General features: G+C 48.8%; 8 protein-coding genes across 8 annotated transcripts; 4 read left to right on the top strand and 4 right to left on the bottom strand.

Moving 5' to 3' along the window:
* Window positions 1-129: 129 nt before the first annotated feature.
* Window positions 130-2,396, bottom strand: BDW43DRAFT_295792 (Zn(II)2Cys6 transcription factor; the record flags this gene model as incomplete). Its single annotated transcript, XM_032044105.1, has 5 exons — window positions 130-1,141; window positions 1,306-1,525; window positions 1,589-1,819; window positions 1,880-1,964; window positions 2,019-2,396. 5 exons carry the CDS (start codon window positions 2,394-2,396, stop codon window positions 130-132), a joined length of 1,926 nt encoding a protein of 641 aa, XP_031906146.1.
* A 284-nt stretch (window positions 2,397-2,680) lies between these two features.
* BDW43DRAFT_257552 (DUF1772 domain-containing protein) lies at window positions 2,681-3,522 on the bottom strand. Its single transcript, XM_032039898.1, has one exon. The coding sequence runs from the start codon at window positions 3,038-3,040 to the stop codon at window positions 2,780-2,782; it is 261 nt and encodes an 86-aa protein (XP_031906145.1). The 5' UTR covers window positions 3,041-3,522; the 3' UTR covers window positions 2,681-2,779.
* Window positions 3,523-3,778: 256 nt separating this feature from the next.
* On the top strand, window positions 3,779-4,543 carry BDW43DRAFT_305097 (Mpv17/PMP22 family protein; the record flags this gene model as incomplete). Its single annotated transcript, XM_032045737.1, has 5 exons — window positions 3,779-3,789; window positions 3,840-3,894; window positions 3,959-4,064; window positions 4,115-4,420; window positions 4,482-4,543. The coding sequence occupies 5 exons, from the start codon at window positions 3,779-3,781 to the stop codon at window positions 4,541-4,543; spliced, it is 540 nt and encodes a 179-aa protein (XP_031906144.1).
* A 1,826-nt stretch (window positions 4,544-6,369) lies between these two features.
* On the bottom strand, window positions 6,370-8,578 carry BDW43DRAFT_317628 (sugar porter family MFS transporter; the record flags this gene model as incomplete). The annotated part of the gene is made up of 5 exons (XM_032048558.1): window positions 6,370-6,605; window positions 6,665-7,202; window positions 7,300-7,995; window positions 8,049-8,125; window positions 8,194-8,578. 5 exons carry the CDS (start codon window positions 8,576-8,578, stop codon window positions 6,430-6,432), a joined length of 1,872 nt encoding a protein of 623 aa, XP_031906143.1. The 3' UTR covers window positions 6,370-6,429.
* Window positions 8,579-13,333: 4,755 nt separating this feature from the next.
* Window positions 13,334-14,632, top strand: BDW43DRAFT_305095 (uncharacterized protein; the record flags this gene model as incomplete). The annotated part of the gene is made up of 4 exons (XM_032045736.1): window positions 13,334-13,591; window positions 13,656-14,041; window positions 14,118-14,182; window positions 14,247-14,632. 4 exons carry the CDS (start codon window positions 13,334-13,336, stop codon window positions 14,630-14,632), a joined length of 1,095 nt encoding a protein of 364 aa, XP_031906142.1.
* Window positions 14,633-16,208: 1,576 nt separating this feature from the next.
* Window positions 16,209-17,638, top strand: BDW43DRAFT_305094 (PIG-L family deacetylase; the record flags this gene model as incomplete). The annotated part of the gene is made up of 2 exons (XM_032045735.1): window positions 16,209-17,112; window positions 17,382-17,638. The coding sequence occupies 2 exons, from the start codon at window positions 16,209-16,211 to the stop codon at window positions 17,636-17,638; spliced, it is 1,161 nt and encodes a 386-aa protein (XP_031906141.1).
* On the bottom strand, window positions 17,415-20,026 carry BDW43DRAFT_257530 (Creatinase/aminopeptidase). Its single transcript, XM_032039897.1, has 11 exons — window positions 19,858-20,026; window positions 19,612-19,790; window positions 19,299-19,556; window positions 18,833-19,241; window positions 18,673-18,771; window positions 18,540-18,621; window positions 18,376-18,487; window positions 18,161-18,320; window positions 17,901-18,098; window positions 17,670-17,835; window positions 17,415-17,530 (listed from the first exon to the last, which is right to left on the bottom strand). The coding sequence occupies exons 2-9, from the start codon at window positions 19,759-19,761 to the stop codon at window positions 17,905-17,907; spliced, it is 1,464 nt and encodes a 487-aa protein (XP_031906140.1). The 5' UTR covers window positions 19,762-19,790; window positions 19,858-20,026; the 3' UTR covers window positions 17,415-17,530; window positions 17,670-17,835; window positions 17,901-17,904.
* A 537-nt stretch (window positions 20,027-20,563) lies between these two features.
* On the top strand, window positions 20,564-22,335 carry BDW43DRAFT_257520 (glutathione S-transferase family protein). Its single transcript, XM_032039896.1, has 2 exons — window positions 20,564-21,168; window positions 21,239-22,335. The coding sequence occupies exons 1-2, from the start codon at window positions 21,016-21,018 to the stop codon at window positions 21,788-21,790; spliced, it is 705 nt and encodes a 234-aa protein (XP_031906139.1). The 5' UTR covers window positions 20,564-21,015; the 3' UTR covers window positions 21,791-22,335.
* Window positions 22,336-23,140: the final 805 nt, after the last annotated feature.

Raw genomic sequence — 23,140 nt, 5'->3', positions numbered from 1 at the left:
ACCTGGCGATAGACACTGTACATGACTCACAATGGAACAAGGCAAACCAATTAACCAAGGAACATTTCCTGTTTATAAGGGATGTCAAGAAGGCAGATATATTTCCCTCGGCCCTTAGATATTACCGGCCTATAAAGTCCTAGTACCAAGGGCAGAAAATATATCATCCCAACTAGTAACATCACCAGAATTCCCAAGCTCGATGAAGCTTTGCCACATCCCATCAATATCACTGATTCCTTCCTCGAGACTATTGGGCCACAACACATTCCCATCTGTCGTACTTGGCGCAGCTGTGCATATATCCGTCGGATCTGCGTTGGAGTTACTTCCGGTCGGCGTAGGTCGGGGAGTAATCTCGGGAGAAACTCGGATCTGGTACTTGTGGAGGATGTCTATGAGTGACTTCAAGAACCGACCGGCGATAGAAGATGACTCCTCCGCCTGCTTCAGCACATAGCATGCCTCCATAACTTCTTGTCGCCGGCCTTCGTTGTCTTCATCCTTATTGATACACAAATCTATAACAAGGACAGCAGTCGCCAGAAAGAAAATGCAGAGAAATGTAGCCAGTCTCACGTGCACAGATGCAAGGAGACCTGCATCCTGCTGTACCGAGTTGTGCATGTTGATGATACTTCGAGCGGATTCCAGACAGACCTTTCGGGAGTACTCGTATCCCGGATCCAGCGATATACGGGTCAGGAACGGCTGGTTCAGTTTGATCCGACTGGAATGAAACGTGCTGGCTATGATGTACCGTTGGAATATTGTCTGTGGATATCGACGATCAACATTACGGCTCTGCTCACGACTTGCTGCATCATGTCGGAAGAAAACAGGAAGATCGCGCAGAAATTCGTCAAATTTCCGGTTCAACGAGACAATCATATCGTATTCCACCATTGCCCAGTCCGACGGCGAAAATGGCAGCGCATCTACTACACTCCGAGAGATCTCTGCCAGCTTGATTCGCAGTATATAGTAAGTCATTGCGGTTGGTTGTGACAAAGGGAGGGTGTGCTCCGGGTCGGAACGCTCTAAGTCCAGATCATCAATGTTGCGTGGACGATTCACGCACATATGTTTAGGATGAACTAGGTACGTGCCTTGCTGAGGACCACCAGAGAGTGATAAAAGCCTGGATGATAATGTCAGAGTTAGTCCTACTCTTCTCACCGGATAAGGGATCCTGACTGCAGACGATGTTACGAACAGGTGGTAAAGAAAAAATAGATAGAGAAGGGTGAACAAGAAAAACAAATGGCATTTAACGACATCACTGTCCAGGTTTAAGAAGCTCACCAGTCCGTTGCAGCCATGTGCCACCATATCCGCCTCTTAATTTCGATCTGTACGGGGTCCTCATTATCTCGAAAGGTGTCTGCATCAATCCGATGGAGCGACAAGTCCCTTGCCATTATTAGGGCGCTACTGCTAGTTGTACGAAACCTCGAGGAGAATCCCTCGATATTGAAGATAATGAATGATAAGATAATTGCCGCCTGAACATCTTCTATCGAACCTTGAGTGCTGCGACGGGAATATTCGAGGGTATCAAGAGCCGCTTTAGTCTAAGAAATGGCACAGCTCACAGCGTTCGCTTGGTTGAGAAAGAGTGAGTCGGCGGCTTTTGCCTCCAGCATATATGCAGTACTGGCAAATATGCTCAGGAGAAGTGCGACATGGCCTGGCTCAGGGCTCGATCCGAGTGACAGTTGCTTGTACGCATCTTCAAGAAGAAGACGAGAAGACGGTATATGCACAACATAGTGTATGTATGCTATGTATTCTGTATAGCGCTCAAGCAGCCAGCTAGCTTCATTCTTAGGGGGCAGCCGAATATTAAGAACCATGCTCCCAGTGGCTGCACCACTACCGAGCGAATATTCAGAGACAATTGCTGTCAACCCTTGCCGAATCGATATCACGCTGAAAGAGATCCCATTAGACAAGCCCGAGATCTAGTAGTATTCCAGTTACTAGAAGAATATCGTAGATGACTATCAATCACTCACGACTGGAGCCTCGCGAGAGCCAACACCATCGAGCCACTTAGAGTCACCCTCGCCTTCCGAGATGTGAGACAGAGGAGCCAGTGCCGGGGTGGTTTTTGCAACAGAGGCGCGCTCCCCTTCGTCAGCACCATGAGACCGGAGGACGATGGCTTCCAATCTCGTCAAGCGGGCTAGAATATTATCGTGGATTTGAGTAGGGGCAGAAGATTGCTCTTGGGCCAACTGTGCTCCGCTAGACATCACTGGTACTCTCTCGCATGCAACTCCACGCGTCAAGCAATTCGAGCATGGCTGTTCTCGATTGCATCTCAGCTTCATGGAGCGACAAAGCTGACATGAGACGGGAACCTGCCGTGGTCGCCGTCGTTGTATCTTCATCGCACCGAGGGAATTTCTTTTCAATGCCCAAAGATACGAACAGGATATAAGTAAGTGTAGATTCTTAGGGAAGGCTGGAGAGGTCAGATGTCAGCACACCAGATGTTAAGATCAGGTGAGTCCATGTGAGCTTATCTAAGATTTGATGCCCAGATAGGTTTAGCCTTCCTCTCGCACTGTACGAACGATCAGCAGTTATCCTTCTGTACTTATCATATTACAGATATTGATTGAGCTTGAAAGTATATAATGTGATCATACATCACGACTGAGTGACATACAGTAAGGACCCTACCTATGATATATAAACACAAGAAGATCCACGGCTATTCCTGTATGAGTCCAAAATTGAATAGCAGCAACTCAAACGTACTTATCCAAGACTAGGTTTGTCCCATGGCATGACTATGAGACGAGAGCCATGACTCCAAGCGACATATCCAAAGAATGGGGACAAGCTTCGAATACCATTTCAGCATCTTCCACTTGCGAACCAGGCGACCAACCTCCTCGTGATCCCCGTTGACGGACTTAGCATTGCACTTGACCTTCTGCAGAAGGGGATTATTTGTACTGCTTATGGCAAGCAGGGTGAAAGGAATGCTTCCTATAGTCACGATAATAGCAATATAGTACAAGATCATGCTGTTGCACGGCACGCGACTGGCCAAGGAAGTGCCGGGCCGGACAGACCATGCGAGCTAGAAGAATGCTGCGGCACTCAGCGCCGCATCAGGGGACTTTGAGCTGTCCTATTCTTAAAGGAGTTCCTCCACCGCTTCACTAGGCTACTAGCGGGATGGTATTCCTCTCGTCGGGAACGAAGCAGTCCTTATACTTCGATGGAGCCCTGACGTCACGATTGTCTTATGAAAGATTATCCTACGACTCAACGAAACAGACCGAGCAGTCTGGAGAAGCAATACTAGATATACTACTAGGCATATCATTAGCCGCCAACATGGATGTCCTTGGCTCAGAGATATTGTTGACTATCACTATGGGGAACAGCACTTTCCAGCACCAGGGCGTGCGCATACTAGTGATGAGTCTGGACCCTCTTGAAAATGTAACTCCGTGGAGAACTATTCGATAGCCGAAAATCACAGCACGCGGAATGGCAGCCTGCCATAATCAACGAAGCTACCAAGTCTGGTATAGACATGTTTACGCGTGTACGTTCTGAGGCTGTTCAGGATGGTTGGCGGAAGCATTTCCGAATCGAGACATTCCCGACATTGCGTCACAAGGGTGGAATGCTTGTCTTTCGTCAACAGTTGTGGATTTCTCAGGGCCTCAAACTTTTTTTTTTTTTACGTTTTCCTCTTCTCAGGTACACTACCCTACAGGGGAAATTATTATCATTAAAGACTTGCTGCGCAATGTTTAGTTGGTAAGTCGTTTTGTTCACTTCGCTACACGATACTCATCCATTCCTTGCAGGTATCAACGAAGCTTAATCCAGCGTCCTGTTTTGACGCAAAGCCTAACTACGGCGGTATGCTATTAGTCTGCTCTCCCTATCTTCGAGCTTAGTTCCGTGGTTAATCGAGGCTTTAAAGTGCCTCTTCGCCGTGGGAGACGGTCTAGCGCAGCAAGGGGTAGAAAAGAAAGGCATTGCCCGCCATGACGTAACCCGCACTGCCCGTATGGCACTTTACGGGGGAGGTAAGCATGGGTAAAGCTGGATCTGAGTTCCGTTACTGAGTTTATTGTAGCTATCTTCGGCCCGGTTGTCACCAAATGGTTCCAGTTTCTGCAGAAGCGAATCAATCTCGACACACCGGGGAAAACCCTCGTGGCTCGTGTTGCTGCAGACCAGTTAGTTTGTGCCCCAACCATGATTGGCGTATTTCTCTCCAGCATGGCCCTCATGGAAGGGGGTGATCCGAAGGAGAAGCTGAACAAGACGTATTGGCAAGCCCTCCGGACCAATTGGACGATCTGGCCCGCCTTGCAGTCCGTGAACCTGTATCTTGTACCATTGCAGTATCGGGTGCTAACGGTCAACGTATTCAATATCGGTATGTACCTTCTGCGCAGCGCGTTCTCATGGATAGCATGTACTATACTAACCCAGCGAAGGATGGAATTGTTTCCTGAGCTTCTTGAACAATGCCGAAATGCAAGAGTTGCCGGTTCTCTGATTGCCGCTACGATATTCGAGGTTTATTTAGCGGTGGGAATAGATCTTATGCAAAAATGCTCGGGTCAAGGAAGCTAGATCATCATTCGTTGCTCTTGTTTTCTGCTCGTTGTTAGAGAAGGGCGGCATATTTCCTCTTCGGGACAAAGCCGCCCTATTGTCGGGATTCCCGATATGGAGCTTCCGACATGGATCAATTAGACAGGTGGGAAGCTGTATTACTAGGGTATATTAGCAAGAAGATGGAAATCGAAGGAGTTCGTATTCACGGTCAGACCTACGCTACCTGATCTATCGCTCACCCATATCCTATCCTCCCTAAATGACCCCCGCGAGGGCATCCTCATGAAGGTAAATTGGGTGCCTCGTCGCTCATACCTTCCACCCAAGCTGTTGTCAGGCGAGTCAAGTGTACAAGTAAGCAAATTGTGCGACCATGGCCCATTAATGTGATGTGATCAATCCGGGTGCACTGGTCATACAACCATCTGGCAGGACAACTGGTGTTCGACAAGCGTACCACAACTAATCGGTTCCGATGCAGCCTACCAGCATCTGATGCTCAGTTCATTGTAGTCAAACTTCTGCTCGTAGATTGACTCCGCCCCATCGAACAGTTCTGGGTAATTCCCTTTCTTGGCGATGCTAAACCCTGCTGTTATCTTCAAGGTCGCCTTTAAGAAGAACAGGCATCCTGAACAGGGTGGACCGAAACCACGTCCTCAATGTGGTAGAAGAAATAGGCTAGGCTTAGTATACGACCAGCTGACATACCAAGATGGCCATCATCTATTAACCGCGCTCCATGAATGGTTATTATTATGCTAGACAGATGATGGTTAACGGAGCCTCCTTCACCTCACATCAAGGGTGGTATTAGGTTTCAGTCCGTGCTACACGCGGCAGAGCAGTGCCTGACCATGATAATTGTCGTATTCCTTCTGTGCGGTCTTTGTGACAGTTCTGTTAAAAAACGTGTACTACATACTCACTTTCATAACCAATCTCTGGGACGATTTATGGCTTTCGCTTTGGGAAATGCTGACACCTCACAGATCGAATAAGTCATGGAAAGTTCAAAATTCAAAGTCTTCATTGTCAGTGGCTTGTTAGCCAGCTTGACATTAGCTCATTGCCTTGAGCATGCTGGAGTTTCCTACCCCGAGCTGGAGAAGCACAGAATCGCTCCTGAAATAGGCCCATCTCTTGGGATAATGCCAAATGGGGGTCGGATCTTTGACCAGCTTGAAAAGTACACTAATATCGAGGCCCTCACAGCTCCCATCCAGGCAATCCGCTTCGCCTTCAACGATGGGTATAGTGTTCTTGACCGAATAGTTTCGACATTCAATGCAAGGCGAGGCTCTCTGAAAGAGCTGAGTTGTTTGCTGGAAAAATTTAAAACACAGGCATGGATATCCACTCACGTTCCTCGAACGCCGTCGGATCCTTGCAGTACTCTATGCTAAAATTAGAACACAAATCGGCAGTAATAACCCCCAAAGAGGTGGCCAGCATCGAGTAAACCGAAGACCACACCCGAATCACAACACAAGATAGTTCCACCTATGACGGAGACATTGTGGTCGGCGCAGATGGCGTTTATAGAATCGTACGGTACGATCGGAAATGTTGTCATAGTTTATTGTTCTGCTAATTGAAGATATTAAACCGGTATTGGATTCAGAAAACGGACTATTACCACCGCGTACCGTCAATCCACGTATTACATTAAGATTAATGGCCTCTAGAGGCAAGGCAAGAAACAAACGCCAGGAATATATTGATACCCCCTTATACCTAGACGAGCTCACTGCTTACAGGCTTCTCTACAAGTAGATACTAATATCTGCGCGCAGGCCTAGAGTATATTTACGGATTGGAGTTCTACTTCTCTCCCACTTCCGCAAGGTGCTCCGCTCCCTCATAAAACTTGGGCAAAGGCTCGAGCTTTTGCCTCAAAACCCAGACACGGAAATGCCAGACCGCATTCTTGATTTGGTACTTTGCATGTTTCCGGGTCGAGACTGAGAATACCTGATCCAATTCCTCCAGGGTCAAAGCTAACACAGGTTAGTAATTCGACCAGAGCTTCAATGCAATGCCACCAAGGATTACTTACATTTCGTCTCCGGCACGAACAGCAAGACCAGGACCCACCCGATCAGACACCACGCAGCGTACCAGGCAAACGCTCCTTGCGGCTTGAAGGCGCGCAGCAGAGAGGGCCAAGTAAATGACAAAATGAAGTTGAAGCACCATGTGGTAGCAGTAGCCCAGGACATACCGACTTCACGCACGTGCAGTGGGAAGGCTTCCGCAGAGTATGTGAAGGGCACGGGGCCTTCGCCCGGGGAATAGAACACTTCGAACAGGTACATCCCCGTTGTCACCATGGCCACCCGTTTCTTGCTGTGCTCGATGCCTTCCTCGATCCAGAAAGAGAACCCGGACCAAAATAGACAAATGGCGAGGAAAGGGAAGGTAAAGAGCAAGAGGTTACGCCGGCCCCATGTATCAATTGTGAAGAATGCTGGCAGCGCGAAGACCCAGTTCAGGATACCTGTACCCATTGATGCCAAGAGCGCCTCCTGAATCGAGTATCCTGATTGCGTAAATATTGTCGTCGAATAATAAGCGATTACATTCACTCCACAGAACTGGAAGGAGAGCATCTCAGTCAGCATTTGTTTGGTAGTAGGACATACTGAGGCCCTCTGGCGGACACCGGGCCATCGGCGATACGCTTCTACTAACCTGTTGCAAAAACATGACAATCCAACTAGCAAGCGTTGCACGAGCATTACGGGGGACTGTGAAAAGCTCCAAGAACATAGTGAAGAAGTTCTTCCCCTTGTTCACTTTTCTCTCTAGCTCAACCCCGACGTATGCATAGTATAAGTCACGTGACGCCTGGATATCTGTAGGGCGAAGGATACGAAACGCTCGGAAGGCCTTCTCAATCTTGTTGTGCTCAATTAACCAACGAGGGGATTCCGGGCAGATATAGACTTGCGCACAGACAACCAAAGGCAAGACTACCGTTGAGCCCAACATCAGGCGCCAGGAGAGGTCATCCGATAAACCCATGAACGCAACCCCCATGATATTTCCCAGCATGATGCCGAAGGCAGTCCACATCTGCCACATCATAACCAGGGCTCCTCGGATCGGAGCGGGCGAACACTCTGCGGCATACACGGGGACCGTGGACGATTTGGAGCCGATGCCCAGGCCAAGGACGAAACGGGCGATAAACAGATTGACCCAGGAGTTGCATACTCCTTCCCAGACTGAGGCAACGGCAGCAATGAAGCAACTCACAAAAATGGTACCGCGCCGGGCCAAGTACCTGTTCATGGGCTCCGTGAGCCAGCAGCCGATAACCGCACAAGCCAGGTAAGGCGCGCCAACAACAAGACCAGTGATATACTCGCTCGTAATATTGAGTTCCTTCACACACGATCAGTTCAAGTAGTTCTCATAACCGAATGTGGCTATCCTACCTTAAGATAAATGGCCTGGGCGCCATTGTTAACTGTTTCGTCCATACCCTGAACCGCCGCGGCCAACGAACACATAGCTATGTCCTGATTAGTACAGATCACAAAATCAAAAGAGCCCCGTTTGGCAACCGCTTCCAGTACGTACATGCCATGAAGTAGAGCTGCCAAGGCTGCGACCATTTATGGGTTTTTTCACGCTGGATCGCCTCTCTCTCAGCCTCGGTCAACTCCGGCATATTGTGGACATCTTGGGGATTCTGCGAGATCAGAGCTCCTTTACGGAAGAGCTCCTTATGCTCCTCCAGGCCATACTGGACACAGAATTTGTCGACATCCTCTAGGAGCTGTTGGCGGGGAATTCCTTCCAGGGGGTTCTTAAAAACGGTGCTGAGCTTGTTGGCGGGACGACCCTCGATGTCATAGATACTCGAGCGTCGCGGCTCCTCCGAATGTTCGATGGTGGGAGAGACGTCATCGACGCCCTCTACTTTCTGTCCGGCGGTGGTATCCAGTCCGTATTCTTCCTTCATCTTACAGGCCGTGAAAAAGGAATAAAGGAAAGGTAAATAGCAAGTCGGTCAGTGAAAAGTGAGTTTTCGGACCATTGAAAGGTATCGGAGCACAATAATCTTGATTTTCTAACCAACCTGGGACTTCCAGGTAACTAGCATATTTTCAACTGGCGGTCGATGACACCTCACAAGAACAAGGTGTACCACTTGTGGTGCGGGGGTGCGTTATCAGGGTTTATATGACATACGGGGTAACAGCCTCGATGGATGGCTTCGCACGGCCAATCCACCCCAAAATGAATCATAGCCAATGAGACCAGGGAAGAGGGGTCGTCGCCGGGAATGGCTCAATGGTCAGATCCGGCTCATTCCGCTACCAGGCAATAGAGGAAGCGCGGGAGGCTCAACGTACATTACGAACTATGATTTTGGTGTCCAATATGAAACCGCCCCATCCACCCCGGAATGCGTACGCTCTACTAGGGAATAAGAGTTACAAGCCATCAGCGAGGATGCTCACCCTGCGGTGCAGATCTTCCCGACTTTCTAGCTAGAATCGGACAATAATTGTTTTGATGCATAGCATTGGGATGTCTTCGGCACAGCCGAACCAACCGAAAATGGGTCAGACGGATAAGTGCGTACGACACACCGTCGGTCGTCCTAATGGAACCACGACTCCAAGGCCTAGTTTCACCGTCACGCCTTACACAGTGCCCTCAGATGGACCTTCCCTTCAGACGACTCAGCCCCCACAATGCATTTCTCCAACGCGGGAACCCCGTGGGGAGAGTAGTTTTCTCCACGCAACATGGCCAACGTGAGATGCCTTGTGGAGAAGTGCAACGCACCACGAGTCAGGCCATGGTATAAGTCCATGTGAAAACAAAACTGCCCCATCCCACTGGCATTGGCTGTTCCAACCCTCTTCTCCTCAGACTAGCGACCGACCAAGCAACACGAAGCAATCAGTCTGGGGCATAAGGCCAAGAGGGATCTACCGGGTGGCGTCCAATCATGGGTGGGCCACAACCCTATCTCTGGCGTCATACGCTGGCTTTGGATTTGCGACTCTTCGCGTAAGACAAGGCTCTGCTCTTTAAGATTACTGTCGCATCTTGGAGGTGCGTCTTTTAATGCCATAATCTGGTTGGGCGTCCGTGTGGCGCTCTTAGGGCCGACGCTTCCCACATCCTGGACCATAAATCCAACCATCTCAAATCCCAGTTAGAGCCAAGTGCAGATTTCCAAGGGTATACATATAAAGTACTAGTAAATATCGATTTTAAGGACAGTGATTGTGAGGTTCAGATGACTGTGCAAAGCCACTGGTGTTACATGAGTCCGCTCGCCACCCCCACTCTGGGATTGAGGGGTTAATCCCTCAAGTTCGCAAAATGTACCCTCAATATGACGTTAATTAAGCTTTATCCAATGATACTAGGGACTGTAGAACGGCGTGTGTTGCAGCGACGAATCTGTCTTCCGTCATCTCCGGAACTGGTCTTCCGTAGCATTCTTATGCCGGGTTATGCAGAGGATGACTCAACTACTATGTCCCGTAACTATAGCTAACCCTAATTATCTTGGCTTATTCATATCACGTGTTAGAATAGACGAAGAATAAATTTGGGGTGTTTTTGGGGGGGTTCGGAAAGGTGATTCTGTCTTTTGAATATTAAGTAGAACACGTGCGTTATTACAATTACATCTAGGCGACTAGTCTACGGAAATAATATGATAGAGCTGGTGTAGCTCACGTGTGGCGGATTGACTGTCTTAAGAGGTCTAAATCTATCGTACAGAGATTCCTTGGTGTTATGGTCAGGTCACGTGGTTACAGCCTTAGGCTCCCCATAGGCTCGGACATAATATCTAGGATACAAAAATTTCAAGCTCTTTACAGTTATAAACCACTAGTTCAATTACTAGTGGCCTACATCTGACATAGTAGCCCTTCTTTCCAGGACACAAAACTTGGGAATCAACCCTAGGTAAGACTTGAGCCTATGTGCGAAGGTTCCTATCCAGCGAGTATCAAGAACCACAGAGAGTGGCATCACCTCCATGCGAGTCGGTTGGTCAAAACGGGATTTCCTAGTTACTGCGAAATCCATGGAACCTTACGTTAGGGTCCTACAATACTGCTGTGATCAAGTGAAGTTGCCGCAAGGGGGGATTGGTTTTGGATGTGTACGTTCAAGAACATTGTGCTAACACTCAGTGGCATCTGTTTCGATCGGGTCGCCCTGTTATCGAAATCCACACCGCCTTTTCTAGCTGACAGATGGTCGGAAAGCAAACCATTCGGGTTGTAAGACAATGTGTGCCGGAGGGATGTTCTCCCTGTCCGGATCATCAGCCTTCCTCTACCATGATCTAAGGTCGGTATCGGCCCCTGGAGCCATGGCAAGGATGTTTAAACGAAAATTCTCCATATGCAGGTAGAGACATGGGCTGTAGGCTGAAGAGGTGTAAACGCCAGGAAGGACTAAACCACTTAGTGCCTCAAACATCTACATTCATCGTGTTCATTGCCAAGGTCCTCTGACCGACAACTCGGCTGGCTAGAGTACAATTTGAACATGATATCTGACAAATTATGGTGATCGTGCCTTTACCTCTATACGAGAACTTGCCTGGAAACCTTAGCCTCGGAGCGGGACCAAATTGTGCCAGCCAAATGGCGACACCCGGAGACCCGGCTTTTTTTCTTCTGTTCAGTATGCCTTGTTCCAGAAGTACCAGTAGGCAGCTGACACCACCTAGCCCTCGATTTTCAAGACCAGCGTAGAATAAGACGGGGTCTAACCGTAGTTCACGGATGGATGAAGTAACCGTATATCCTAGTGCAAAAGTAGATAGGCACAGCAACGTATGGGCCAATTAGAAGTGAGTCTGTGCAAAAGCTCAAAGTAGGTAACCGACAAGGAAAGCTTTGCGTAAGAATAGTCTTCTCTATGTTTCTAGTGCGTCTGGACTGCTTCAAACGAGACATAGTCATGTCGATCACCTGTATGAGCTACGGTATTTCATATGCCGCGATCGCGACATCGGCTCCACAGGTTTGCGGTAACAATATACCCCACCTTTGGTGGCTAAGGGAGGCTGTTTAGGTGTGTATGCAGAAAGGGTAACACATACTAGCCTAAACCGAGCTGTATTTCCAGGAAATAGACGTCAGGGCCAGTCTCCTAGGCGCTACTGGGTCTTACCATTTTATACAACCTCATAAAGGACAAAGCGGCCCCTTATCTTGAGTAGATAATTAGAAGATACTAGATTCTTCTGTTAGACTTGTCTTTGGATGTCCGGTGTATTATTCAAGGGGGGCTTCCTTCTATACACAAAGACCATCCGTTTGATAATCACAGTAGCAAAAAAGCTAGACTTAGGCCAGATATCTCCGTGTCTGTTTTTCTTCCCTAGTATGGAGTGCTGCGTACACACACTTTCTACCAGAACAGACAAGGAAGGCAAACTCCGTTCTGAGGCTGGGATTGTTGACTACAAGAAGTCAGTTTGGACGATCATTGACGTCAAAATCTAACTATTCTTTAGGGCTCCACCGTGTGCCCACTCCCGTCTTCAACATGTTGTGAATCAAAGTTCTTCATAGACTGCTAACGGATCACTCCAGTTAGCCACTAGGCAATAATTATGTTCACTTTTTTTTTTGCCTTTTGTTTCTCCATTACCCGCTGAGACTTTCCCGAATAGCCTCACGAATCAATAAGATCGACGGTGCAGAATCTCCATTTCACTTTATTCTCACTCGCGTCACTTACTTATATGGGACATGGCTAAGCCCAAGCAGGTTAGTCCTCCACAGAAATGACCCAAAACAAGCTCATGCGATCTTTTCCCGTTCGGGTATGCAGTCGGAGGTCGTAATTTCCTACGAGACCGAGATCCTGCGTCGAAAAGAAACCAGAGCACATGATGATCATTACCCTAAGACAAACCAATGGCTCGAACCATCAACATTTTGAATATTGACAGAAATAGGGCAACACTCCCACCCAACCGTCCATTACTGAGCTATCTATGGAGAATAAACTGCCTTGACGGACAAGTTCCGGCGCCAAGAGAGTAGAAAAGGGGGCGTATCCCGACAATTTGGCACCTCAACGGTGGAGTCCTCGGCACTTGGTTCAACTGTGGAGATTCCAAAGAACGCATGAACTCCGTGCGTCAACCAGAGGAATGATTCCATAGCGAGTCTTGGTGCCTCCGTAAGCTCGGCAGACGCAGAGGGTATCAGGATCTTTCGATTTTCTGAACCTGTAATATTGACAACCCACGTCGCAGGGGCAACCCACGAAGAAGCAAAAGCCAATACGCCTGATCGAGACTCAACACTCATGTGGCAGGTGGAGATAGGTACATATCTAGAATGGTTCCTGAATCAGGATCTTCTCCTGTCTAAGCGATCGAAGCCATCAGATTGGTTGCTTGGACCAGTGGGTGGCACAATTACGAGGTCGGTCCAAGATTCGAGAGAAGACTAACCCACAGCCAAGAGTTCACCTACCGACTGATAAACGTGACGATCATCAATATTGGAGCCATCCGACGATCCACCAAACTCAATGAGGATTCTATACCAATCAAATCGGGCAGGGGCACCGACGAAGAGCAGTCTCTCCGCTCGAGTAACTGATTCACGAGTTTTGGCTCTCTCCTTATAAATTCGGATGGCAGGCCACGAGCTACTCCGAGTCGCATGGCTTGAAACGGATTGCTGTCCATCACGCCCGTCATCTCGTCAGAATGGCGGATGATAAGAGTGAGACCATTATCATCATCACTTCCATTTTCCTCGCCCTGTCGCTGCTCACCGTCAGCCTTCGATGCTATGTCCGACTATACCTTATCCGGGCCTTTGGTGCGGACGACTGGACCATGGTCCTTGCAATGGCATTCAATCTTGCATTCGCTGTCTGCGGCATTGCAGGTGGTAAAGTGGGGTTAGGGAAAAGGATGGGATACTTTGCAGACAGGCCGAATGACTTGAGGGATTCGCTGCGTGTATACTCCCCATATCATCTTGAAGCCTGTTTGTTAAATTCCTGACGTACTCATTTACCCTCAGTTTTGGTGGTTAGGTCAAATATTCTACGCCTTGACGGGCACCGCCGGCAGGACTTCTATTGCAATCTCACTTCTGCGTATCACCATCGTTCGCTTACACCTGATCATTATCTACACGACAATCGCCCTGAGTATTGTGGTTGGTCTGCTATTCTTCTTTGTGACTCTCCTTGAATGCCGCCCAATCAATCACGTCTGGGACTACGGAATGAAGTCCCCAAACTGTGTCAGCAAAGATTTCCTTCTCGATATTGCCTACATCCATAGCGTGATCGCTGCCATCTGCGACCTTACCCTGGGCATATTACCCCTCTTCATGATCTGGAAACTACAGATGAACAAACGGGCCAAGATTTCTCTTGGCGCCATTCTTGGACTCGGTTGCCTGTGAGTTCGGGAGCAATTTTCAAACATCACACGACGGGGGAGGACACGGACTGATTTGTCCCCTCACAAATTTTAGGGCGGGTGCTGCGGTTGTGGTTCGCTTACCATATAATCACCAGTTCAAAGACCCAGACTTCCTCTGTAAGTCAAGCGCTATGTAGGAAGGGATCAAAATTTGTACGATTAGCAGCTAACCACGTCTTAGATGCTAGCGCCACTCTCTCTATCTTGGCCAACATCGAAGCTGGTCTCGGAATCACAGCTGGCTGCCTGTCAACACTTCGCCCCCTCGTGCGAATACTACGCGATGGCAGTTCCAATCCCAGCCAAGGAAGAAATGGCGGATCTACCATCCCCTTGTCCCAGTCGTTCCTTTCTCGCAGGGAGAGAAAAAGGTTATCCCACCACGAATCCGGCACTTGTTGGGCGGACGTTCCAAACGATGGGTATAAGAATCTTACCACCACTACTACAATCGCAGGATGCCGTACAACGAAGCGTAACAGCAGTGAGGAGAGCCTTACGCCAAGATATATTCCAACAAACGTGACGGTGCAGAACACATTTGAGGTGTCTGTGGCGGAGCACTAGCAGCAAGGTTATTGCCGGTTGAGCTTAGAATGATGTACAAGTTTCAATAAGTAGTATAATACCCAATACTAATCGTCTATCTTCTTTCTCAGTACGCCCCCAAAGAATACCTTCCCAATCACATTCTGGCTTTTTACTGTGCGCTTTTGCTGTATGCAAAGTATTTCATAAGACTGCCACCTTTACATCTTTCTCGTCGACAATATCGCCGCAGATTCTTAGGGCGACACAGATCGAATAACGTTTAAAATAAGTCCGAACATCAGATTGGTCCAGTCGCCCCTTGCCAGGTTCTAGGAAAAACCGCCATCAGATAATTAATGTACATGACCCACTATGTCTAGACACTTTTCGAATCTTGATACCAACAGGCCCACTAGCGTCGTTCTCCCCTACTTCTTACCCATTTTGTGAAACTATTCGATGCGATGATTCTAGTCCTAAGCCTTGAGGAAAGAACCGGGGATACGAAAGGCATCAATCAAGAGCTTGTCCCTATTCTCAGGGTGGTAATTTAGCGTCGGACACAGAAGCCCAAAGAAGAGACAACTTCCAGTGAGTCCAGTATTGTAGTACTATCTAGCAGGCTCGCCGAGAACCCTGCCAGAAACGTAAAATTCGTAGAATGGTGTACCATAATCACGGCTGCGAATAGGATTCGTTTCATGGATCTCATCCCAACTAGTCATTTATAATGCCAGTGGACTGGAACCTCTTCCCCAAATACTGGTACTACTCTACTAGGTAGTTAATCTCCAGAGTCAATCTCGATTCGGTAAATCTTCCAGACCTCAGACGGGGTACTGCCGAACGATGTAGCGACTCGGCTGCCGAGGGATACATTATGCGATCCTTGAGAAGAATTGGCTTGATTGGTCGGCAGTCACATCTGAGCGCAACTCGTATAATCAGTCTAATTAGTAGTACTGCGTTATGCGTGAGATGTAGACATCAATATTGTGACCATCCTCTGTTATGAGCCTAGAAAAGGGGCTATGAACTAAGCTATACGAGTCCTTAGTAGACCAAAATTACAATCGTGATCTCCGATATTCCTAACACTCCGTATGGATGGATACAGGGATGGAAAAAAGAACCGAGGCTACGCAGGACAGTAAAGGCCAATTGACCGTGTACCAAATGAAAGTGCACTCTTATAATATGCAATTTCCACTAGGCCGGGAGTTACATGTACACCGCAAAAGCTAGGCAGAGCTTAGATTTCCCGTCTGATGTTGTCAAACTGTTATGATAGATTCATGTCACTGGAGCAATAGAGTACTGCGAAGGTGAGGGTCCGTCTGAGTGCATGCCATTCTAGGGTGTTACTCAAACGCATTTCCCCATCGAAGATTGGATAATATCTTGCTGGAATCACTATTGACGCAATGTGGGAGGCAAGGGGTAAGCGAGGATAGTCACAACAAACACGAAACGCTTGGAATGCAAAGGCCGCGCGATAGGGTCTAGAAGCACCGTGAATCTAGTACTTAAGATGAGCAGAAATGACAGAAACAACGTATACTCAAGTGATGGAAACAATATCTCATAGTTCATACAGTCCCATTCTGCCAGCATGAGAATTTCATCTTTTCTTGGAGCCGTTGGCTTTTTACACCAGCTACATTCCTCAGCTGCACAGACCTTGAATATCGTCGCACACCAAGATGACGATCTACTATTCACCAGTCCCGATCTCCTACACGCTATTCAGGCTAGTCGCAAAGTCCGCACGGTATTCCTAACTGCAGGCGATGCAGGGGAGACCTCCACGGGCTACTGGGAGCAGCGTCAGGCAGGCTCCCAAGCCGCGTACGCGCAGATGGCGAATGTAGATAATGCCTGGACGCAATCAGACGCTGGCATTCATGGCAAAAATATACCTCTTTTTACACTCAATGGCAATCCAGACATATCTCTGGCCTTTCTGCAATTACCCGACGGTAACCTTGGCGGAAATGGCTTCCCGAATACTGGAAGTGCCAGCCTTCAGAAACTCTGGCAATCAGAAATCAGCAGCATCCAGGCAGTGAACGGATCGACCAGCTACACGAGTGACGAGCTTCTCAACGCGCTTGCCACTTTGATGAGTGATTTCCAGCCAGATCGGGTCAATACTCTGGACTACGTCCATGGCTACGGGGACGGTGACCATAGTGACCACCACACGACGGCTTATTATGTGCAAAAAGCAGCTGAAAGATACACCACCGGCCATACTTTGACTGGGTACACAGGATACCCGATCCAGTCGATGGCTCAGAACGTGTTGGATGATGACCTCAAGGCCAAGCAATCTGCTTTCTTCACGTACGCCGCGCACGATTCCAAGGTTTGCCATGACTTGGCCAGCTGCGGTAATGGGAATGAGGCGCAATGGCTACAACGACAGTATGCTGTCACGGGAGAGCCAGTAGCCAATGCTAGAACTCTTACCGCTCGTCGGGCCGTTGAACCAGAGGAGAGGGTCGTGCTTGATGGTACGAGAAGTAGAACCCCCGCTGGTGACTCCCTTGCTTATCAGTGAACACAGGTTGAAGGAGTTGAGGTTCTCCTTTCCAATGTCACAGCAGCTCAGCCATCTTTCGTCAGTCCCTGATCTCCGGGAATGTTGGCTTTCAATTTAGTAGTCACGAACAGCAATAAAAGCAGCACGCCGGCGAAAGTCACGATGGTTGCAACTAATCTGAAGAATGTCGCACGTAATGCGACGGCGACAGCATCATCACAGAATGCTGACTATGGCCAGGCGGTGGCCAGACGGCAGATAAGGCTATTGACGGAATGGTAGACGGCTATCCCGGACTGATAGTGAGAGAATGGGCAACTGTGGGTGGTAAAGCTGGGAGCATTTTAACGCTTACATGGAACAATCCGCAAATAATTTCCGAGATTTACCTGTGCGATCGTCCCAATGTCAATGATCAAGTCACTGGTGGCTCTCTCCGGTTTGACAACGGAAGCAGTGTCCCAGTTAATGTACTGGACAACTATGGGAGCCCCTAACAGGATTCAATTTAGCAAGAGAACTACGCACAGTCTTGTATTCACCGTAACTTCCGTTAGCGCATCTACTAGTTACTAGTAATGCTGGCTTGGCAGAGATTGAAGTATACGGAACCCCGTCTAGCTGACCGGTACAGGCTTTTCTCAAGTCATGCTCGCCGCTCATTGTCGCTAAGGATCTTAATTGGATGGCCTCCCTGTACAGCAAACTTTTTCAGCTTGAGAAGTAATAGATTGATACTCGTGTTTGGCTATTCCTCACAGGTTCATGGATTCCAAGGACCAGAAGGACGACTACCTGTTAATAATATAGGCTCTCCGTCCTCCTGGACTTGGAAGATATCCTCATGGCGAACGCCGAATGTACCAACCAGATAGATCCCGGGCTCGGAAGTAAATACCATTCCCGCCTTAAGTTGAGTATTGACGTTTCCCTTGTGAAGGTATGGACTTTCGTGTGCTGGGTAAAGAATACAAGAATTAGAACCCCTCTGGGCGTGCGGGGAAACCGTGGCGACATACCTTTGATACCAATACCATGACCAACGCGATGGGTAAATGCATCACCGTATCCGGCATCCGTGATAACCTTGCGGGCTGCGATGTCCACGCTCGCTGCGGAGAGGTTCACGCGAAATTGATGGGCAGATTGCGTCTGTGCTTCGAAGACGACATCCCAGACCTTGAAGGAATTAGTGGCGAAGTCTATAGAAGAGGAAAGGTATACCCAAACATACGGCCAACTTTTCTTCAAGGCTTGATGGTGCACGTGCATTTGCGGGTGGCTTTTCGAGGAAGGGCGGAAAAAATGTACGACAGATGTCGGATGAATAGCCAAGGAGATGGGCACTGATGGTATCAGCACGCTGGATCTCTGACAAATGACCGAAACCGCCCTCACCCAACGTCGATAAGGACGAATGTCTCCGCCTCGAGAACCTTCGACCCGTTCGTGCCCCCGTGGGGGTTTGCCGCATTCTCGTCTGTAACAAGTGTTAAATCGTCGTCCTGATCGAGAGGTCGTGCTTACATACCAAAGAGAACGATATCGAAGAATGGCTCTAGGCCAGCCGAGCGGAGACTGTTATCTAACGCTTGTGCGATTTCGCTCTCCGTCAGGCCTGGGTAAAGGCCTGTGAACGTCCGACATGAGCTTAGACACTGCCACCGGTGGGAGCGGCTCACTCAGCTTACACTTTCTCATCTGTCGGACAGCCTCCACTGTGCCAGTATTGACGGCACGGAGGATGCCGGCTTCCTTTGTAGACTTAATTTGCCTTACCCTCTCGACTTCTCCCGTGAGCCCAATCACCTCGAACCCAGAGCTTGCCAGTCCGCGTTGAACGAAGTCTCTCATTTCCTCGTCGACCATGAGCCGAGGGGCGCGATCAAAGGAGACAAAGATACTCGAGCTTTTCAGCGTATCATACGGATTCCAGTGCTCCTCCCAGGGAATAATATCAATAGGCTCCGGGAATGGCATGTTCAACAGGCGAGCTCTCTCTGCCTCGAAAGAAGGGCACAGAAACGACGTCTTCGCCGTGATGCGGCCAGACGAATGGCGAGAGGGCTGTACTACCATGAGGAAAGGTCGCTCCTCCGGCTATACTGGTGAGAAAGCGAGGCTAACAATCCGAGACAGACAGCGGCTTCCGCTTACCTCCCACACCTCCCATTCTGGCTGACTGACGTTGGCGTAGTATTTAAACGTGTAACCGGGCTCGACGATGAATGCATCAGCATCATCTGCGACAAGCGCGCGGGCGAGCCGACCGCGTCGGTCTTCAAAATCTTTCACTGCAATTGGGACCGCGGTCTCGAGGAAGTAAAGCCCGGTGCTCTGAAGATTTTGGATCGAGCACTGCTGGAACTCATCATATAGGGCAGAGGCGAGGCGCGAATGTGACTCGTTGTGGTTCTGGGAAGTTAGTAACTGTGTAGGGAGGCAGAATCAATTCAGTGGAAGCACTGACGTGCAACGACCAGTGGTAGCCGACTCCAAGCAGCAAAATGAACGCAATCAGACGTGGTACGGTCCTCGTAGAGTTTGGATTCGGGACGCAGCCTCGGACTCGGTGAGACGTCTCTTGAGGGGGGGAGCAAATGTCGCATTTATTTGACATTGTATTCGTTCATTGATGGGTGTCAAATTCTTGGATGCGGCATCGAAGTCAGTGAAGGTTCTCGATTATGCAACACTAAGGAGGGGAGAGGTTCACATTCCCCGCATTCGCATCTGCCGACCTTGATCTTCCAACCCGCCGTTGCATTGGTAGATACGGTGGGAGTAGGCGCAGTTGCGGTTATCGTTGTCGTTGTCGTTGTCGTTCTCGCTGGTATGGCTGTGTTTGGCGCCAGGAGAGGTATGTACCAGGCAGCGTTCTAGATGAGACCTGAGACCTGAGGCCATAACATGACGGTATATACAAGTAGCCATATTAATTCTTAGGTACTTTTAGTTCATTATTATGTGTATCTGTATTAGGCATATCAGTATTAGGCACATCAATATTAGATTGTCAAAGATGGCCGAGTGGCGCATTTTTTTGCCTCCTGATCCGACGGCCACAGGCTCGAAACCCGACTGGAACTCCAGATTCTTTTTTTTTTTTTTTTTTTTTTTTTTAAGAAAAATTTTTCCTTTTTCCTTTTTCTTTTATTTTTTATTTTTTTTTTTTTTTTTTTTTTTTTTTTTTTTTTTTTTTTTTTTTTTTCATTCTCCGATTCATCTTGCTTAGTCCAGCTCCATCGGACTGCGATGGTACTATCCAGATACCTTGCTATTTTTGATCTTTTTTGTGGAATTTTAGGAGCCATAATTCTCAAGTTGGTGTGGTCTTCATCACCCTCTCACGGTAAATGGGGTGGGAAGTGCATATATATACTTCGGCCCTTCTACGTATATGGACACATCCACCGAAACATTAGACTTGAAAATCTCAAAAACTACCGAAAGATCCTACAGGGTAAATCATATACGTACAAACTCCAGAGCAACACGGAAACCCGTACAGACCCCGTAGAATCCATCACAAAAATTGACTCTACACCACTGAGGCAGCTTACATAACGGGGAACTGTGCTGAACAATCAAACATTGAAGATGCGCTCCAAAGTCTACCACTTATCTTCGAATCAGGGTGGGTTAATGGGGGGTTCTAGTTCTTCACGGACGAGTTAGATCCAAGTATATCATGATATCCCCAGAGCGAGGAGAAAGTAAGATAGACCAAGACCGATATCGTCATCTCACGCCATCCGATTAGAAATCCACCGTTTCTTTCCCCGCACATTACCTTATATTGTGAAGCTCCCCAGACTCCTTCCTCTCCATCCGTTATGACCTCTCATCAACCACAGCAAGGACCAAGAGCACAATGACCAACCCAAAGATTACCTTGTACACCAACCACCGGTGCCCTTGGGCCCACCGCGCTCACATTGCCCTCAAAGAACTAGGACTAGACTACGAGGAAGTTATCATTGACCTGAGCAAGCCACGAGAGCCATGGTATCTAGACATCAACCCGGTATGTGTACCGCTACGACGTCTATGCCTGTCCGAAGCCCGGGGTATACTGACATTCGGAAATCCTCCAGCGCGGCCTTGTCCCCTCCATCACCTACGGTGAGCACACCATCACGGAGTCCGCGATCGTTGCGCAGTTCCTGGCCGACGCCCACCCGTCGCATCTCCTCCCTCCCTCCGACAGCGAGAACGGTGCCATCCAACGCGCCCGTATTGCCTTCTTCGTCGATACGTTCTTCAGCAAGGTCCAGCCCCATTTCAACACTTCGCTGCGCGCCTCGACCGCGGCGGAGCGGGACGCTGCGGGCGACGCTCTCGTCGCTGCGATCAAGTCGGAGCTGGAGCCTCTGCTGCCGGAGGGATCGGAGGGGAAGGGGCCGTTCTTTGGCGGCAGTGATAAATTGACGCTGGCCGAGGTGCTGACAGGCTCATTCCTCCTGCGCATCCTCTCCTTCCATCGGCATGGATTGCTGAGCGAGAAGTTGCCCAGCTTGCTCGAGAACACGCCGCGGTTCAAGCGGTGGGCGGAAGCGACGGTGCAGCAGAACAGCGTGAACTACATCTGGGACGAGAAAGTATCGGCGGATGGGATTAAGGCCAAGTTGGCGACCCTTGCGAAATAGTGATGGTAAGGGAGAAGGTGTAGATGTTCATGTTTATAACTGATTGATTGAATCGATGAATGAATGAATGAACGAATGACATCCCGTGATCTCTACCTGCCCTTTTCGGAAACCAAACTTGTAAACAAAAGCCAACCGCGCAAACGATGCAAACATCGGAGCCAGGGCTAAGGAGTCCAAGATGCTTCATATCTGGAAGGATGGGAATGCAATTCACAGCTACTTAGTGTTGGGGTCTCATTAGGCATTCCGATCAAGATTACGAAAGGGACATGGACGCAATTCTGGCCAGGTTCAACGATGTACCAAGCACTGATCATGAAGATATGCTCACTTAGGAAGGCGAGAACATATCTCAGTTCAAATGTACATAACGTCGCCGTTCTACACTGTAGCTTTTGACATACGTAGATGATATCATCCCGATTGACGCTCTAGATCCCAGAAATCTAAAGTATAGGATAGATGCCCCTCAACTATAAGCGTCAAGATGTGCGTAATGGATCAGTATACAGTATACTTTATCCTCGTTTGGGGGGTCCATTATGTGTCATCTTCCTAATAAGGTGACTATAATAGAAATCCTGGGCGGGCATATCGGTTGACAGCTGAACGGAACACAGGTACTTGTTGTAAGACATGGTATCGCCGCTATGAATGCCACAGAAGGCTTCCATGCCTCCAATGTCATCACCATCCGGGGAAATGACATTGGTTGCGTTCCCATTCGTACTGTGACAGCAGCACGTGGACAAGGGCTTTGAGTGGAAATTATATTCTCAGATGCACCTTGTCGATCACTGTACGAGCCAAAGTCAGGTGAGTCATAGCATTGGATTGATCCCAGGGTGGTATTTTAGTGCTTATTCCGCCAAGTGCAGGGGATTTCGAATTGTCCGCCTTATTTGACTAGCAGACCGGATAAAGCCATCAATCCAGGACTGGCAGTGTCGGCCAGACTATCGTGGAAGCCTTGGTGGCACATGGAAAGCACAAGGGTGTTATCCTTACGCGCAAGGTGAGATGATGGTTGCGCCTTGAATACGAAGCTGATGTGCTTTGGCGAGGTTCTGATAAGCCTAGAACGACCAAAGTCGCGCGACCCAGTGAACGAGGTCACATTTTAGCGGTCGACTACGGCGACGTTGACGGTACAATCAAGTCCCTCGAGGCGACACACCAGCGACACGGACACTCTGTGTATTCGGCATGGAATCCGATGCTATCAGTGAGGCTCAGGTCAATCTCCTCCGTGCTGCAGATTTGTCGGGGTCCACGAAGCGTTTCGTGGTCAGTGGCTACGACATGTTATTTAACGAAGATTATGGCCCATTGCTACTGTTCTCAGCG

This window comes from Aspergillus alliaceus (assembly GCF_009176365.1).
Source record: "Aspergillus alliaceus strain CBS 536.65 unplaced genomic scaffold BDW43scaffold_1, whole genome shotgun sequence".
NCBI lineage: Eukaryota > Fungi > Ascomycota > Eurotiomycetes > Eurotiales > Aspergillaceae > Aspergillus > Aspergillus alliaceus.
Note: the sequence above shows the minus strand (reverse complement) of the source record. Positions and strands in the feature narration are given on the sequence as shown.

Coding starts and splice junctions, on each gene's coding strand:
- BDW43DRAFT_257552 (XM_032039898.1), bottom strand. CDS start 3,040: ATGATCTTGTACTATATTGCTATTATCGTGACTATAGGAAGCATTCCT.
- BDW43DRAFT_257520 (XM_032039896.1), top strand. CDS start 21,016: ATGACCAACCCAAAGATTACCTTGTACACCAACCACCGGTGCCCTTGG. Junction 21,169..21,238: donor GGTATCTAGACATCAACCCG/GTATGTGTACCG, acceptor GAAATCCTCCAG/CGCGGCCTTGTCCCCTCCAT.
- BDW43DRAFT_257530 (XM_032039897.1), bottom strand. CDS start 19,761: ATGTCAAATAAATGCGACATTTGCTCCCCCCCTCAAGAGACGTCTCAC. Junction 18,321..18,375: donor GCCTTGAAGAAAAGTTGGCC/GTATGTTTGGGT, acceptor AATTCCTTCAAG/GTCTGGGATGTCGTCTTCGA. Junction 18,099..18,160: donor TCATGGTATTGGTATCAAAG/GTATGTCGCCAC, acceptor TTCTTTACCCAG/CACACGAAAGTCCATACCTT.